The sequence below is a fragment of the Symphalangus syndactylus genome, chromosome 3, assembly GCF_028878055.3.
Source record: "Symphalangus syndactylus isolate Jambi chromosome 3, NHGRI_mSymSyn1-v2.1_pri, whole genome shotgun sequence".
NCBI lineage: Eukaryota > Metazoa > Chordata > Mammalia > Primates > Hylobatidae > Symphalangus > Symphalangus syndactylus.
The window spans coordinates 67,016,674-67,031,947 of NC_072425.2; the positions used below are offsets into that span (position 1 = coordinate 67,016,674).

General features: G+C 34.3%; 1 protein-coding gene across 5 annotated transcripts in view; it reads right to left on the reverse strand.

Annotated features, from left to right (window-relative positions):
- Positions 1–15,274, reverse strand: part of VPS13A (vacuolar protein sorting 13 homolog A) — a 264,964-nt gene that overhangs the window by 45,224 nt on the left and 204,466 nt on the right. For all 5 annotated transcript variants that reach the window (XM_055272202.2, XM_055272201.2, XM_063636975.1 and 2 more), the window contains 10 exons: positions 14,480–14,549; positions 13,242–13,347; positions 8,352–8,465; positions 7,067–7,212; positions 5,805–5,886; positions 4,224–4,337; positions 3,296–3,371; positions 3,045–3,208; positions 2,689–2,734; positions 2,475–2,598 (listed from right to left, as the gene is read on the reverse strand). In XM_055272202.2, the coding sequence (XP_055128177.1) occupies positions 2,475–2,598; positions 2,689–2,734; positions 3,045–3,208; positions 3,296–3,371; positions 4,224–4,337; positions 5,805–5,886; positions 7,067–7,212; positions 8,352–8,465; positions 13,242–13,347; positions 14,480–14,549 (1,042 nt within the window). The remainder of the gene's footprint in view (positions 1–2,474; positions 2,599–2,688; positions 2,735–3,044; positions 3,209–3,295; positions 3,372–4,223; positions 4,338–5,804; positions 5,887–7,066; positions 7,213–8,351; positions 8,466–13,241; positions 13,348–14,479; positions 14,550–15,274) is intronic.

Here is a 15,274-nt window from a genome sequence, read left to right on the forward strand (position 1 = left end):
ATTGCCAATTGTGTTCATTGCTGGTTCCTCAAGTGATTAGAGAAGTGTCTAGATCATAGACAATGCTCCCTAAAATGTGCTGAATCATTATTTATGTTTTTATTAGGTAGCTTGTTAACTATATTCAGATAATCTACTTACTTTTATTTTGTCTTCCTATCAATTATTGAGAAAAATATTAAGTTCTTCCACCATTGTTGTACATTTGAAAAGTTCTTACAGTTTTGTCAAGTTGTGCTTTTAAAAATTAAGGCTATTTTATGAACTGAGTAGAAGTTTGAAATTGTTACTATCTTCCTACTTAGTTCTTTTTATCATTACCTAATTACCTTATTTATCCCAAATAATGCTTTTATTGCCTTAATGTCTGTTTCATCTAATATTAGTAAACACATCCTCTTTACAAATATGACAATATTTAATGCCAATCATTCTCCCCCCAAACTGCATTTTATTATTTTTTAATAATGTTTCCAATGTTGCTTTCATGTAGCTCAATTAGAGTTATCCAATTTATATTTTTACCTTTGAATCTTGTAACCCATTCCTCCTTTTATTTTCAGTCTTTTTTCACAAGTACATCCTTCAATAGTTCTTAGTCTTTATTATTTTTTCTAAAAATGTTTCATTGTGCCCTCAATCCCTAAAGGTAATATAGCTGGGTACAGAATTACAAGGTTTTAGATAAATGGAAGGTAATTCTAGCAGCTTTTGGCAGAAGCCTTTATATGTTTCAAATTCCTTATGTTCCACTGACTTCTGAGCTTCTCTGATGACTACGACTCAACACATTATATTTATGAAACTTAAAGTTACAGATAGAGGAGAATGATTCCTTTATCCCCCATCTTAATTCTAAATGCCGAAACCAGAAACACCCAATTATGGTAACCAGTATGAAATATTGGCTTAAGAGGAATAGCTCTTATGATGACAATACATATCCCTATAGAGCAGAAAGCAAGAGAAAACACAAAGGAAAAAGATTAGGAAGATAGCTACCCACCTAACTTTCTAAGATAGGTCTCATTAACATTAATTTTATCATCTGTTATATGTGTTACAAATTTCTAGGACAGAGGTAACAATAAAGAAACTACTAAATTTCAGCCTTACACTAAATTTAATTTGGAGGAAAAAAGAATGTGTATTAAAATTACCTGCATAAAGGAAGAGAAAGGGAATGCATATACACTAGTACCCACTTATCCACAGTTCTGCTTTCTGCAGTGTCAGTTATCCATGGTCAACTGTGGTCCAAAAATATTAAATGGAAAATTCCAGAAATAAACAATCCCTACATTTTAAATTGCATGCCATTCTGAGTAGCATGATAAAATTTCTTGCCACCCTGCTTTGTCCTTCCCTGGGATATGAATCATCCCTCTGTCCAGCATATCCATGCTTTATACAACACCAGTCTATTAGTGACATAGTAGCCGTCTCAGTTATCAGACTGACTATTGCAGTTACAGTGTTTGTGTTCAAGTAACGTTTATTTTACTTTTCTTACAGTATATTGTTATAATTGTATTATTTTATTATTATTGTTAATCTCTTACTGAGCCTAATTTAAAATTAAACTTCATCATGGATATGTATGTATAGGAGAAAACACAGTATATATAGGGCTCAGTACTGTCCAAGGTTTCAGGCATCCAATGCAGATCCCTGCAGATCAAGAGGGACTACTATAACAACTTATAACAAAATAAGATAATAAAGGAAGGCTGAAGACAAACTGAGTTTGAACCAAGAAATACAAAATGCCATTCTTCATTTCATAAAAAGGATACAGATTATATTTGCTAATTTTATAGCTGATATACAGCATTAATGTATTTAAACTAAGATAACTGAAAAGCTTGCTTAACTTGCCAAACTGCTCCTGCAAGCCTGCTAGGAATGAATGAAAAATAAAAGGGAACTCCATAAAGTTGAAACAATGCAATGGCAGCAACTTAAAAAATATCAAAACGAATTAGGAAGACCATATGCAACCTGCCATATTGTAGTGCTGGTAACTGCTATGGTTTGAATGTGTCCCCCCAAGAGCATGTGTTGGAAACTTTATCCCCAGCCAGGAGGTGGGGCCTAATTTGAGGTAATTAGGCCATGAGGATCTGCCCCCATGAATGCATTAATACTGTTGCTGTGGGAGTGGGTTCCTTATAAAAGGGTGACTTTGGTTCCCTTTTTTTTTCTCTTGACCTCTTTTTGTCCTTCTGCCATGGGATGACACAGCAAAAAGGCCCTAGCCAGATGTGGCCTCTCAATCCTGGACTTCTTAACTTCCAGAACCATGAGCCAATAAATTTGTTTATTATAAATTACCCAGTCTGTGGTATTATGTGGTATGTTATAGCAGCACAAAACGAAGACAATAACTAAATGCCTGAAGCCAAAGAGCAGATAAATTCCATTTCTCATGGCTTAAGCATTTTAACTCATATCTTACACCAAAGAGGATTTACCTTTTTATTCCCTGAAATGTACTGCTAGCCATGTCTATGATGCCTCCAGTTGGCCTTGCTACCGCTCCTACTAAACCTTTCCCAACACCTTTGAAGAAACCAGCTGCTCCTTCTTTTTGAGCTCCTGGAAAGAAAAAAGAGTTTTTGACAATTGCATCCAAGAATGAAAACAGAATCAACTTAGAAAGACTTGCAAAGGAACTACTATACTTGCCTTTGATTGGTTTTGTAACAATTCCTGTTATGCCACTAACAAATCCCTAGAAGGAAAACATAACTGAAAATTTGCAATACTTTTTTATGATGCCTAGAAGAACCAAGTTTGGATTATGCAAAAAATAGAGTTCTGCTTTTTATGTATCATAAGAATTAACAGATCTCCTAAGTATTTTATTTAAACAGAATGTTTTTAGAGGCTACTGACATGTTTTATATGCTACCACCCACTGCTCTTAAAATATCCAAATAATAATTTAAGGAGTGAGAATCATGTCTATTTCCTAATTCACAAATGTAGGTTTGTTTAAAAGATATTTCCCAAAATCTTCACAACCCTGTGAAATTTCTTACAGAAACTAAGCCTTTTCCTCCACGAGTGATGCCTTCTCTAAAACCAGCTGGTTGCTTATTCATGGCTTCTCTTCTCTTCTGTTGGTAGTCTTCATCCATGGTCATAGCTGCTACCCCTTTAGCCATAGCACCGGTGATTTTGGAGGCAGCACCAGCCAATCCACCTGACAGAAATTATTTTATCTTTAGTAAAATTAATGATGCCATTACTTTCTAGCACAAAAATATTTGGTAGATATTCTGTTTCTTACCAACAGCTCCACCAACTAGTGCCTTAAGTCCTAGTGCCATTCCCTCCACAAACTCTTCAGGACCCTGGATGGCTCCCTAAAGGGCCAAATGGTAAATAAATGAGTGAGGGAGTTATATTCACTTTTAAAGATGAGCTTACGGATATATACGAGGAAAGAGGTAGTAACAAAAATGGATAATGTTGTCCCAGAGGAAGTAATATCAGCAAAAAGTTTCACACTGAAAGAATTCCTAGGGATATTTCTGGACACTGAAAGTGTGAAGGATATAATGTTAGAAGCTGACCCTTAGAAAGGAGTATGACAACTCACCAAAGTACAGAAAGATGCTTGGTCCATATTGTAAGTTTATGAGGAAAATGCAAGCACAGTTCAAACTAGTGCTAAGTTTTTAATAAAAATTTCAAATAAATAAAACACTTTAAAATTCTTAATGCTTTTAATGTTTTTAATTGCAATGTGCAAAATTAATATTAATTTTACTTTATTTTTTATTTCCCTATACATTTTTAAGTGAAAGTAGGAGTCTTTTTGGGAAAAAGTTTTAAAGGACATAGAACAATCATAGTTTTTCCCATTGATTTTTAAGATCGCTTGGCCAGGTGTCAGTTTGCATGATTATTTTTATAGTTCCACACTACTGTGCAAAGCAAGACGTGGTGATCTTCTTTCTACTTTATCCAACTTTTATATTCCAAGAGAACACTTACAATTCAGCATAGCTTAACAAAATATTAAGTTTAAATTTTGAGGAAAAAGGTAAAAATATCCCCCAAAACCTCTTACCATTGTTTGCTGCAAAATAATGTCCTTTTGTGTGTGTTCTAAAATCTGTTTGCACTTATTAACTCAACTTAACAATAGAAATGTATTATCTATTCAAAAGTATTAGTGACATATTGCACAACCACAAAAATAACTATTTTACCTGGTAAGGTTCATAAAAAAATGCTTCTACACCTTCAGAAAATTCTCTAATTAAGCCAAATGGATTTCCCAAAACATCAAGTCCAAGAATGAGTACATACATCTGCTTAATGGCCTAAAAATAAAATATGAACATTAATCAATTTAGATAATTAGATCTATTTTTTTCTTATACATTATTTAAAATACACACCCAGTTTTCTCAGGCCAACACCTTTAATGCCAATTTCAACTCCTAAACCATTTCATTTTATTAATCACCACTCTTTTTTTTCTTTTTCTTTTTGAGACAGTATTGCTCTGTTGCCCAGGCTGGAATGCAGTGGTGCCATCTCGGCTCACTGCAACCTCGGCCTCATGGGTTCAAGCAATTCTTGTGCCTCCCCCTCCCAAGCTGGGACTACAGGTGTGCACTACCATGCCTGGCTAATTTTTGTGATTTTAGTCGAGATGGGGTTTCGCCATGTTGGCCAGGGTGGTCTCGAACTCCTGGCCTCAAGTGATCCACCAGCCTCAGCCTCCCAAAGTGTTGGGATTACAGGCGTGAGCCACCATGCCAGGCCTATTGATCACTATTCTTAGCTTTTAAAAAGTAATTTGGTATTATAGTATTAAAAATAACATGACATTATGCTCATGTAAAGTTCTAGAATATTTAAAATACTTTCACTTTTACAATTATCTGTGACCATTGTCATTACCACCACCATTTTATAGACTGGAGAAACATATAAGTCAGATGATACTCAGGGTCACATAGTGGGTATATGGCAAAAGTGTGAGAAATCCAAATCTCCTGAGTCATGCTCAGTGATCTGTCATACCATAGCTATATCAGATGCTCTGTTAAGTTATATCCTAAAACACAGGAGTCTCTCTAGAAGTAGAAAAACATCTGTTAAAAAAATATATCTGGCTGACTTAACAACTAGTTACACTAAAAATATCCCGTGTTCATCGGTTAGTTACTAATAGTTTCCTTGAACCCATTTTTTTTTTTTTTTTTTTTTTTTTTGAGACGGAGTCTAACTCTGTCACCCAGGCTGGAGTGCAGTGGCGCAATCTTGGCTCACTGCAAGCTCCGCCTCCCGGGTTCACGCCATTCTCCTGCCTCAGCCTCTCCGAGTAGCTGGGACTACAGGCGCCCGCCACCACGCCCGGCTAATTTTTTTGTGTTTTTTTAGTAGAGACGGGGTTTCACCGTGGTCTCGATCTCCTGACCTTGTGATCTGCCCGCCTCGGCCTCCCAAAGTGCTGGGATTACAAGCGTGAGCCACCGCACCCGGCCTCCCATTTTTTAATTGTGATAAATCAGTTAATATTTTATTTAAAGATTTGTTTATTTCCAGTCCCTGCTGATCCACAAAAAATTTCTCTCAGTGGCTGAAAAATATAAGGACAAAAAATTCAAATAGTGATTGAGCTTAATTTCTTTTTGCAATTCTGAGGAAAATACTCATGCTTTAATAATTTGAAAATGGCTATTTAGTTCCTCAATAATTCTACATTATATATGTATAGACACAAAAGGTTTTACTAGTCTGTATCACTCTGTCCCTCTGTAAGATGATCTTAGACAAACCTGTTTTGAATAGTGCCTTATGACTTCAGACTGTAGGTCGGATGTTGTATGGAACTGATAGTTGAGTTCAAAAAATGCAAGCCTGAAAAAAGCGTAAAAATATATTGTCTGTACATGTGTATGAAGAAAGTATTTTTAATATTAATGAGTGGCTTTATTTTCTTTAGAAGCTTTCCTCCAAACCTTTCCTTCTACTACATTTTCCCATGCCAATCAGGAAATTTACTTTTTACATACATCTCTGCATATTCTAATCAAAGAACCTTCTAAGAATCTGATAAAAGACATGGATCTTATCTTCAGACAAGTCACCAGTACACATAAATTTTCATGTAATTTAGAGAATTCTGAGATCCTGTGAATCCCATTCGTGTACCATTAGAACTTTATTTCCCAATTCTGTCCTATCATGGCCCACATAGAAAATGTCTGACACACTGATAAAGAGGTTGCTCACGAATGGCCAGGTTCAGCTGCAGCAGGTTTTGCCTGCTTACTTATAACCCCATTCACAGAATATATATTAAGATTAGCTTACTTATAACCCATCCATAGCATATACCTGATACAGTAACTGAAAAGCTCTGCTTCTTGTTGCTAAGTGGAATACTACTTCTGCTAACATCATACTTGTGTACTTTTATTTGACACTTACCTAACTTTAGGTTCAGTGTTATCTCGTGTTGGACTTATTAATTCTTACGACTGTTCTTAATAATCAATTACAGATGCTACTTGAAAGGGTTATTCTCTTCTAAAGTCTCAACTCAGACACTCTGAATCTCTTTGGTCAGATACACTATGAGCTTCATTATGACTCATATTAAAATATAAATTCCTGATTACAACAGTTAAAGTTGATCCTTTCATTTCCCCTATTATCGCATTCATTCTGTTCTAGTTGCATATGCTTTGAAGAGTCTTATTCCTATTAGCTTCAAAGCCATACATTTCAGGCACCATATCTTTGGGCATACACATCCTATCCTTCCCTAAGCCAGGAAGATCTTTTAAAATGTAAAACTTGCATGGCCTATGACTCTTTTTCTTAAGGGAATTGTTTAATAATTCTGTAATTTAGCAATTAGGGGTTAGTAAATCATACGTTTGGTGTTATTCAGATTGCACTTCACTTAAATGCAAAAACCTCATTTTGCCTATAATCTGCAACGTACTTCACACACTTTTTCATTATGAAATTTTTAGGTACATATAAAATAGAAATATTTTCATCAATTTACAGATTTGAATATTAAACATACTTAAAAACTACATCTTGTACATCTGTCAGTGTGGCACCAATACTCTTCAGCAAAAGATTTAAAGAATGAACTGGAATCAGTCCTCCATTTTGTTTTGAATCTTTAGCTTCTTCTCTGCCGGAACTCAGTGAAACACTTAAATGTAACTAAAAAGATAAAGAGATACATTTTTAAAAGTATTTTCTTCATATTGACAATTTTAACTCTTAAAAATCAGTTTAATTTTAAATTCACTACACCATATATAAGATTTCAAAGTTATCTGGATTATGTTAAAATTACTAAGTAGAAATATGAAGAAATTTAAAATCTAACATAGCTCTAAATCTTCAACAATTTAAGACTGCATGATACTTAATCCTATCCCATTCTTTTGGCAAACCTAAGAAAATATTAATTTTTATATATTTGTTAACATTAAAAATCTAAAAGTTGAAGCTGTTGAAAATGACTCAAATACATAAGGTCCCCAACTTATATGACTTATGTTTGACTTATGATTTTTCAACTTTACAATGCTATAAAAGCAATACACCTTCAGTGGAAACTGTACTTTGAATTTTGATTCAAAATTCTTTATAATAACTTTATTAGAAAATAGGCTTTGTGTTAGATGATTTTGCCCAGTTGTTTTGAGCATGTTTAAGACAGGCTAGGCTAAGCTTTAATGTTCAGTAGGTTAGGTGTATTAAATGCATTTCTGACTTATAAGATTTTCAACTCATGATGGCTTTACTGAGATGTAACTCTCTCATAAGTTGAAAGGTATTTGTATCTCCAAAAGTGTATGTTTCAATTATTTCAGAAGTTAATAGCCAGTTAAAAAACACTTTTGTATTGCATTGCATATATACTCTACATATATGGCTGTTTAATAATTTTCTTCAATTATTGTATAATTAGCTTATAGGAATTTTGCATTAAAAACTAACTTAGATTTGATACCATTCAATCTTCAGTTCTTAAGGCTACTTTATAAATTACTATAAATCTAATACACAAATCATCACATGCAAAATTTTGAAAACTGTCACCTAACAGCTTAACAGAAAATCAAGGTAAATAATGTTAGGTCTAATTATAAACATAAATACATGCTATAGGTGGCTCCACATGATAAAAAATTATTTAAAAATAAATAAAAATGTAAAAGGGTAATTCCTTTGTTACTTAGTTTAACTGTATATTTACAGATTTTATATATTACTGAAGAACACAATATAAGTGCTACATCAATTTGCTATTACCTAGATTATCAAGGACAATAAAAATGACTTTCTCCTACCTTGATAGGAGATATATGAAAATATTCATAGAGGCTAACTTGTGATTGATCTACTAATGAGGCTGTTTTATATTCTTCTTTGAAAGCTTCTATATCTTTATGAAAAAGCTCAACCTATAAAAGAAACACAAAATATTAAAACTAAAGGGACCTACCTGCATGAGATATTTAAGCAAATAGCAGACACACTGGCAAAACTCTTCTATAAGATCCAGACTCACTTAACATTGCTTATGATTGCCTCAGAAGGGAAAGTAACATCTCTATCATTAGGACAGTTCTGTCTGCCACTGACAAACTAACAAGCATTATCTTCTATATTTCTATCCAAACCACTAAAAGACACTAAGCTTTTCTCCATGTGACTATAAATCTTATCCCAAAATGACATTAATCCATACCATCAACACTCTCTTGGGTATATTTGTTTCTTTAAACATAATCATACCGTCAACTTGTATTTTGCAGTCTACTTGTAATTGCTTTAATGCAACCTACACAGACCAGTAATATAATAAAATAAAGAAGGTGTTGAAAACAATTTTGTATTAATTAATTAGTGGTTTCATTCTTGATATTCATCAATACTTCTCCTTTAAATGCTCAGACGGAAGTAACTTCTATGTGTTGAAAAATGAGCCCCAAGATTCACATTTTAACATATTCATAAAAACATAAAAAATGATAGCCTTACAAAAAGTATATTTGGAAATCAATTTCTGAGATGACAGTGGGAAGCTCTTCAAACCAGCACCCCAGCTAAACTGATAAAATTTAAACAACAACAACAAATTTAAGGCCTCTAGGAATGGTTTTAAGGTCATAAGCAAATGAACAAACATCTATTTAAGAAAACCTAAAGAATTTGGTAAGAAAAGTGAATCCACGGTATTTTAACAAAGGCCATTCCCTCTGTCCCCTCTCCCAGACTAATGAGCCAGAATTCTACTCTAGACTAGTATACCCAAGAACACAGAGCTCCTTTTTGGCCCAGTCCTCAATTGGAGGACTTTCTTCCTGGGAAGAACAGGACATCAGCATTTCTCATCCCGTTCCCAGCTACCTGCTGCTGAGGTTAAGTTATGGTTGAGTGCAACTGTGAGATGGGGGCTTCCTTTGTGGGTTTTTTTTTTTTTTTTGAGACGAGTCTTGCTCTGGTCACTCAGGCTGGAGTGCAGTGGCGTGATCTCAGCTCACTGCAACCTGTGCCTCCTGGCTTCAAGCGATTCTCCTGCCTCAGCCTCCTGAGTAGCTGGGATTACAGGCACCTGCCAACACGCCTGGCTAATTTTTGTATTTTTAGTAGAGATGGGGTTTCACTATGTTGCCAGGGTGGTCTCAAACTCCTGACCTCAAGTGATCTACCCGCCTTGGTCTCCCAAAGTGCTGGGATTACAGGCATGAGCCACTGTACTTGGCAGGGCTTCCTTTCTCTGTCCAGCCTCTGTGCATGGTAAAAAAAGCTCCGCCTTGGGTACAGTACCACTGAGAATACTAGAGTTCTGATCACTCTTGCCCAGGCCTGTAACGTGGTGGTTCCATGCCAGCAAAGGCAAGCTGAGATCACTCAGGCCACTGCTCCTCTTACCCCACCACACACAGTGCTCAGCTCCTAAACTGGGGTGTTACTCAAATAGAAGGGTGTCACAACTGTCCCCACCGCCAGCTACAGAGGCCTGGTTTAGGGATTTTTGCTAATGGGGAAAGTAGGTTTTAAAACAGGTAACTATTAATCTCTTCCCAAAGGAACTAATTTCACTTATATAGTGCATTTCGAGCCTAAGGGCTCTCAGAAACAGCAGATGTGGTGAAAGACAACTAAAAGGAAAGTCATTGATTTATAGAAGATACTGGCTAACGTGTAGACCTACTAGTTTGCAGGAGAAAATCAGAGAAAGTGACAAATAGGAGTTTTTCTGGGGTCAGAACAAAAAACACAGAAACATGGTGAAACCCTGTCTCTGCTAAAATTACAAAAATTAGCCGGGCATTTTGGCACATGCCTGTAATCCCAGCTACTTGGGAGGCTGAAAAACAAGAAATGCATGAACCCACGAGGTGGAGGTTGTAGTGAGCTGAGATTGCTTTTGCAGCATTGCACTCCAGCCTGGGAGACAGAGCGAGCCTAGGTCTCAAAAAAAAAAAAAAAAAAAAAATTAATTTAATAAAACATACCAATAGAACAAAACCCAAAAAGTGTACAATCATTTCCATAGATGCAGAAAAAGAACGACAAAATATATAATCATGATTAAAAACACTCAACCAACTAACAACTTCCTCAACCTGAAAAAGGATGTCTAGGAAAAACCCAGGGTCAATATCATACTGAAAGACTGATAATTTACCCTCTAAGATCAGAGGCAAAAGAAGAGTATCTGCTCTTGGCACTTCTATTTAATGTGTCACCAATTTCTAGACACAACAACTAGGGAAGAAGAAGAAACAAAGGCATTCAGATCAGATGGAATGAAGTAAAACTACCTCTCCTCTCAGATGACATGATCTTATGTATAGAAACCCCAAAAGAATACACGGAACAGCAATTAGAGCTAATAATTCAGTAGGGGTGCAAAATACAAGATCAGTATAAAAAAATCAACTGTATTTTTATACAGTAGCAATGAACAATCCAAAAATGGAATTAAAAAATCAATTTTATTCATAATATTATAAGAAGAATGTAATACATAGGAATAAATTTAACGAAAAATGTATAAAACTTATACTCTGAAAAACAACAAAACATTGTTAAAAAAATTAAAAATCTACATAAATGGATAAACATGTCATGTTCAAGGACTGAAAGACCTAATACTGTTAGGATGGCAATACTTCCCAAACTGATTTACAGATTCAATGCAGTCTCTATCAGATGTCCAGCTGACTTCTTTGAAGAATCTGACAAGTTGATTCTAAAATTCATATGAAATTTCAAAGGACTCAGAACAGCCAAACCCATCTTGAAAAAGAAGGACAAAGTAGGAAGATTCATACGTCCCAATTTCAAAACTTAATACAAAACGATAACTAAGACAGTGTGCAATGCACAAGGGCAGATGCATAGATCGATGGAGTAAAATCACATGTGTGTTGTTAACTGATTTTCAACTAGGGTGTCAAGACCATTCAAAGAACAAATAGTCTTTTAAAGAAATGGTAATAGGACAACTGGATAGCAACACGCCAAAGAATAATTTGGATCCTTATATATCATATACAAAAATGAACTAAAAATTGATCAAAGACCTAATCATAAGAGCTAGATCTTTAAAACTCTTAAAACGTAAGACTAAATATTCATGACCTTGGATTTGGCTAAGGATTCTTAGAAATGACACCAAAAGCATGAGCAACAAAAGAAAAAATAATTTGAACTTCATTAACTTTAACTTTTGATCTTCAATAGACAACATCAAGAAAGTGAAAAAGCAACACACAGAATGAGAGAAAATATTTGAAAATTATATATCTGGTAAGAGACCTGTATTGAGAATATGCAAATAAGTTTTATAAGAAAAAAGACAACCCATTAAATAATAAGCAAAGGATCTGAACGGACATTTCTTCACAGAAGATATGCAAATTAAATAACATATTAAAGGATAATCAACATATCAAAGATGCTCAACATCATTAGTCATCAGGTAATTGCATGTCAAAACCACAATGAAAAACTATTTCACATTCACCCATTGTGATTGCTAGAATCAAAGACAGATAATAACAAGTGTTGGGGATAATATGGAAAAATCAGAGCCCTTATATGCTCTGGTAAGAATGTAAAATGGTGGAGGCACTTTACACAACTGTCTAAGAGTCCCAAATGATTAAACATAAGGTTACTATGTGAGCAATTCCACTCCTAATAAATTTTATTTCTTTTGGTTATATACCTAGGATTGGAATTGCTTAATCACATGGTGATTAAGTTTAAATAGTTTAAGACTTTAAATAAAGTTTTTGTCCAATAAAAACTTGTACAAGTATTCATTACATTATTTGTAAGAGCCAACATGTGTAAACAAACAACCCAAACGTCCATTAACAGATATATGGATAAACAAAATGTGGCCCATCCATATAATGGAATATCACTTAACCATAAAAAGGAATGAAGTACTGATACATACTACAACATAGATGAACCTTGAAAGTATTATGCTAAGTCAAAGAAGCCCTTCACAAAACACTACACAGTGTATGATTCCATTTGTATGAAATATTCAGAATAGGCAAACCTAAAGACACAAAGTATATCAGTAGCTGCACTGGCAGTTCCTTTTGGGGATGATGAAAATGTTCTGAAATTAGAGAGTGATGATGATTGTACAACTTTGTGAATACATTAAAAGTCATTGAACTCTATCTTTTAAATGGGTGAAATGTATGGTATGTGATCTATACCTCAATAGACTGTTAACAATTTGCTCTTTCTCCATCCATGAATCTATGAGGGCAAGTAAAAAACAGACTATATCTGACCCACTTTATAACTATGATTTTATGGTCTTCCAGTCACCAAGATGACACCACCTTTTAATTTTCCTATCCTTTCTCTCATTAAATATCCTGGACATACCCTAAATTTCTAAATTATTAAAGTGAAAGCAAAGCCAAAGTAATCCAGGAAAATAAAAGAGGAAAAAAGTGATGTGAACATGACAAATTATCCTTTTCTCCCTGCTATTCACCCCAAGCCTTTCCTCCTGTTTGCTAATTTTCTATCATCAGAAAATAAGGTTTCTAAAAAGGTATGTACCACAAGAGAGTAATAAAATTTATTTAATTGTATTTTTAAAATGGGACAAAGTCATTTTAATCCCTTTAAAAATTTATAATAATATCTTTTCCCTAATCCTTTCCATCACATATTATTTTAAGTCTTACCTCTGTATTTTCAGTCACCTCAGCTTCTGTCATAAGGTCTGTTAAGGCATAGATAAACCCAAGATCTAACCTGAGATCCATTTCTTGAATCAATACTTTGAAATATCTATATTACAAAGTAGAAAACATTTTTTAAAAATCATCAATTAACAACTGTATTACAAAAATTAGATGAGAAAAAAGTATGAGATCAATATTAGAACTTTGAAACTTAGGACTATTTAGTTGACTAAATTTTAAAAAATCACGGAACATTGTTAATAACAGCAACAAAGTCAAAATATGAAAACGGCCATAAAGAGGAACTGGATAAGTAAACTCATACAGAGTCATAAAACAGAATATTATATATTAGTGATAATGAATAAACTATGGCTACATACAACAAAATGAATAAATTTTAATAAAAATGTTGAATGAACAAAAGCAAGTCCCAACATCTATTTCCGGCCTCAAACAATTTTCTAAAAATTAGAAAAAAATTAAAACTAAAAGGCACAATGTTTAGGTACACGTGCACAATAAAACTATATTTTAAACAGCAAGGAAATAAAGATAGGTTATCTTGGTGATAAGGTAGGGGAAATTAGATAGGAAATTATTACATAGATGTTTCAGTCCATCTTCTGTTTCTTGGAATGGGTAGTGAGTGAAGACGAAAATATTATTGTTTTCCTTTTTCAAAACAATATATGATTATAGACAACCCCAAACAAAAAACAAATAGAAGAGAATAATAAAATATCAAAAATCCAGAAACAAAGATTGTAAATACCTAGATGTATTTCATCCAGAGCCTTCTTTTTTTTTTTTTTTTTTTTTTTTGAGACAGTCTTGCTCTGTCACCCAGGCTGGAGTGCAGTGGTGCGATCTCAGCTAACTACAAGCTCCGCCTCCTGGGTTCAAGCGATTCTTGTGCCTCAGCTTCCTGAGTAGTTGGGACTCCGGGCACATGCCACCACGCCCGGCTAATTTTTGTATTTTTAGTAGGGTTGGGGTTTCACCGTGTTGGCCAGGCTGGTCTCGAACTCCCTACCTCAAGTTATCAGCCTGTCTAGGTCTCCCAAAGTGCTGGGATTACAGGCGTGAGCCACAACATTATATTTTTTTATTTGACCTTTATAATTAATATCTTACGCTTAAATCTTTGACTTGTCTAACATTTAAAGAGTACAAACAATTCATATATTTAAATCAAACATTAAATAAATATACAAGAAATATATTAAGACACTTACTTAATACGTGATATCTGGGAATGTCCTGCAGATCTCATGACGATACTGACATCTGTAAAGGGCTTTGGTGCTGTAAAGGTTATAAATATAATTACTCCCATGATGCTTTAAGCAAAAGATAGGCATTTTCTTCCAATATACACCACAATGGAAAATTAAATCATTTACTAAATAATAAATATCAGTTAAAATTACTGATATTGGCAAAATCTACTACAATCTTAATTTCAGACTCTAGCATTGTTTTTAAAACTATCTATAGTCACTCTGAAGGTAACTAATTCTACAAATAGCGGTTTAGAAGTATGCATTAGAATCATCAGGGAAACTTTGTGAAAACAGATTCTGGGGACTTGCTCCTGACCTCTAGATGGAAGGGCTTATGCATTATACTGGCCAAAAAGCTTCTGAGCGAGTTATAAAGAGTACTTCCCCCAGGATAGTTTAGAGGTAGTGGTGTGGGGTGGAGGTGGGAAAGCAAGGGGAGAAGAAAGTTAAGTAGGGTAGTGAGGAGGGAAGAGAAAGTAGTGGGAAGAGGCACATGCAGAAAAGAAGAAAGGCAAAGGGAAAGAAAAGGGTAGAAAGGACTTGTCAGTTATTCTTATTTGGAGAACATAGGACATCTGCTGTTAAAAAACACTCTAGATTTGAACTTCCTTATTGTTCATTCAAAGGCTTTAAAGGTTTTTAAATCACAGGTTTACAGATTATCTGCTTTTTAAATTAATATTTCTAAAAATTTCAATATATGTTTCTAATTAATTTTTTCTTCAAGATTCACTCAAAATCTTATCA